This window comes from Etheostoma cragini, unplaced genomic scaffold (genome assembly GCF_013103735.1).
Source record: "Etheostoma cragini isolate CJK2018 unplaced genomic scaffold, CSU_Ecrag_1.0 ScbMSFa_1523, whole genome shotgun sequence".
NCBI classification, from domain to species: Eukaryota; Metazoa; Chordata; class Actinopteri; order Perciformes; family Percidae; genus Etheostoma; species Etheostoma cragini.
Window position 1 is genome coordinate 219,562 of NW_023265587.1, and position 1,468 is coordinate 221,029.

The 1,468-nt window shown below is 44.6% G+C and overlaps 1 protein-coding gene across 1 annotated transcript in view; it reads right to left on the reverse strand.

The window, feature by feature from the left end:
* Positions 1-523: 523 nt before the first annotated feature.
* The window catches only part of mkln1 (muskelin 1, intracellular mediator containing kelch motifs), a 39,294-nt gene continuing 38,349 nt past the window's right edge, over positions 524-1,468 (reverse strand). Inside the window, exons 11-13 of the mRNA XM_034865353.1 lie at positions 1,213-1,360; positions 927-1,065; positions 524-532 (exon numbers count right to left, since the gene is read on the reverse strand). Coding sequence (XP_034721244.1) covers positions 524-532; positions 927-1,065; positions 1,213-1,360 — 296 coding nt within the window. The remainder of the gene's footprint in view (positions 533-926; positions 1,066-1,212; positions 1,361-1,468) is intronic.

Here is a 1,468-nt window from a genome sequence, read left to right on the forward strand (position 1 = left end):
ACAGACACAGACACACACACACACACACACAGAGACAAACACAAAGACACACACACAGACACACACACACACACACACACACACAGAGACAAACACAAAGACACACACAAAGACACACAAATTCCACAGTTTCTCTGTACTTCATGCAGCCAAACTATACTTCTTCTAATAAACTCTTCTGTTATATGCAACCACAACCTTTCGTGGGTTATTTTGCAAAAAAACAACACAACGTGGCAACGTCAACCACTTTTAAAGTCTTGTTTGGAAAGACGCCGTCCTGTTCAGCTTGCTAATGGAAATTTATAAAAACCTGGTGCAATGTACCTCAATTTCTCTCTCACATTGCTCCTTAAAACCACTGAAAAGTGTCAAAATAATCAACCCCAAAGTCCTATTATCATGGACGTTGCTTGACATCAGCTTTGGGTTGACTCCCCATGGTTCTCATGGGCTTTATAAGTCATAACGTGACAAAAACTTGCGATCCTCATTACATTTCTGGTTGGATTTTTGGACAGTTTCAGTGGTTCTGAGGAGCAATGTGAGAGAGAGATTTGACAATCCCAGATGATTGTTTAGGTACATTAAACCACGTTTTCCTCGCCATAGACGCCGGCAAAACGTAGAAAGCGTCAACGTGAGAACTTCTGTAATCGTTGGATTTTGAATTAGTTATTTCAACAGGTCGATGCTTCCGTAGATTCATCAGATAAGAAATACTTCTACTAGGAAAAAGCAATAGTAAGTACTAGTCATTATCGCGGTTTCACTAAATAAAGGAAACCTGTCCGTTTTCTTTTAGAAAAAACGATTCTTATGGCCGATTTTTAAAGACGAATTACTTGAGTTGGAGGGTTTTTCATGAATTCAATGTGATGGCGTACTAAACAGGTGTGCAGGTGTGTGTGTGTGTGAGTGTGTGCGTTGGCCTCGGCTGTGTGTGTTACCTTGTGCATCTCGTCGTAGACCAGCTGGTGTGCGAAGCGGGGACACGGCTCCTCTTCCTGCAGAGCCTTGCTGGGGTTTTCTTTCACCGCCTGGTCGTTCTTATACACACATGACCTAAGACGCACACACACACACAGACACACACACACAGACACACACGGAACATGTTCTCTCATGGAGGGCTGAGGGTTTGTGTGAAGAGGTGCTTCTGACACTCTGCTGTGTAATGTGTGTAATAAAACACCAAGTTCTCTCTCCTACCAGTTGTTGCGAGCAATGTCGTAGATCCAGAAGGAGTTGCGGACGTTCTCCTCGCGCTTGTCCTTGTCCTTGCTGAGGCCCGAGAGGACGTGGATCTCGTTGAGGTCGGGGTCGATCGTGGCTCTCTGGGTGAAGCCCGTCATAGGTACTGTTGGGGTGAAAACAACAACAACAATCCACGTTAGTGATGGTGTTACATAGTCTGTCCACCAGAGGACGCTCTACAACGTCCCTGTTAGTGATGGTGTTACATAGT